The sequence below is a fragment of the Penaeus monodon genome, chromosome 22, assembly GCF_015228065.2.
Source record: "Penaeus monodon isolate SGIC_2016 chromosome 22, NSTDA_Pmon_1, whole genome shotgun sequence".
NCBI lineage: Eukaryota > Metazoa > Arthropoda > Malacostraca > Decapoda > Penaeidae > Penaeus > Penaeus monodon.
In genome coordinates, this window is record NC_051407.1 from 3,572,707 (window position 1) to 3,573,819 (window position 1,113).

The window sequence follows — 1,113 nt, forward strand, 5'->3', positions numbered from 1 at the left end:
ATATGTATTGCTTTGCTCTTAATTACTGAATGAAAAGGAAGGTGCCTTTGTTTTATTTATTTTCATCTTTATTTCCATTAATCAGATCCACATTTTCCCCGACAATGTCATAGTTTCTCCCCCGCTTCCCCCAACACTCATATCCTCTCCTTCACAATTATCTTATCAATTACCTCCATCGTTATCTTATCATCATTCTCTCCTCCACCACTATTTTATCAACGTCATTTCCTCCCTCACTATCTTATCAACGACCTCTTCTCCACCACCATTTTATCATCATACTTTCCTCCACCACCATTTTATAATCATCCCTTTCTCTAACTTATTAATCTAATGTCACTAACTCCTCTCCTCCTCCCCTCTCTTTCTCCCTCCAGACACGTGACGCAAACCGAGCGTCACCCCCACTACCTCACCCAGACTCTGACGTCACAGTACCGCGTCTACGAGACCGTCACCCAGACCGTGACGCAGAACGAATACGTCACGGAAACGTCACTCCACTTCCAGACCAATTACATCTCCAAGTGCTCGCCCAAGGCCCAGCCCACGCATTACGGGGGCTATGGTTACTAGGCTATCTGGGCTACGGGGCTAAAATAGGACTATGAGGCTCAGTTGGACTACGGGGTTTGCGAGTTTGGTTTGGCTGCGGGCCTACGAGACTCGTTGGGTTCGTAGATAATGGGTGTTTCTGAGGCTACGAGGCTGGTTAGACTACGAGGCTAGCCTAATTGGTTGTGAGGCTAACTAGGCTACGAAGCTACTAGGACCTGTAGGTTACGATGCTACTAAGCCAATTAGGCTACTTGGCTACGGGCCTCAGAAGCTCCATGTAGGCTTTTCTAAATGATGACGACGATAAACTTGATAAACTTCTCTGTTGCGACAACGTTAAAGACGCCACTTTGGTTAAGATGCCCTGATGCTCGTGTTCTCCGTTTTCTTTGATGACGAAGATGCGTTGATGTTTGTGTTTCCCGTTTTCTTTGACGAGGAAGATGCGTTGATGTTCGTGTTTCCCGTTTTCTTTGACGACGAAGAGAGAGAGAGAGAAGAATGATGGACGTCGATTTAATTCACAATTCTTCTTGTCTTTTCACATTCTCC

The 1,113-nt window shown here is 45.7% G+C and overlaps 1 protein-coding gene across 1 annotated transcript in view; it reads left to right on the forward strand.

Moving 5' to 3' along the window:
* Positions 1 to 1,107, forward strand: part of LOC119587470 — a gene marked incomplete in the record, with an annotated part of 7,938 nt that extends 6,831 nt beyond the window's left edge. The window contains 1 exon segment of the mRNA XM_037936197.1: positions 381 to 1,107. Within this exon segment, the coding sequence (XP_037792125.1) occupies positions 381 to 579 (199 nt within the window).
* Between the last annotated feature and the right edge of the window lie 6 nt (positions 1,108 to 1,113).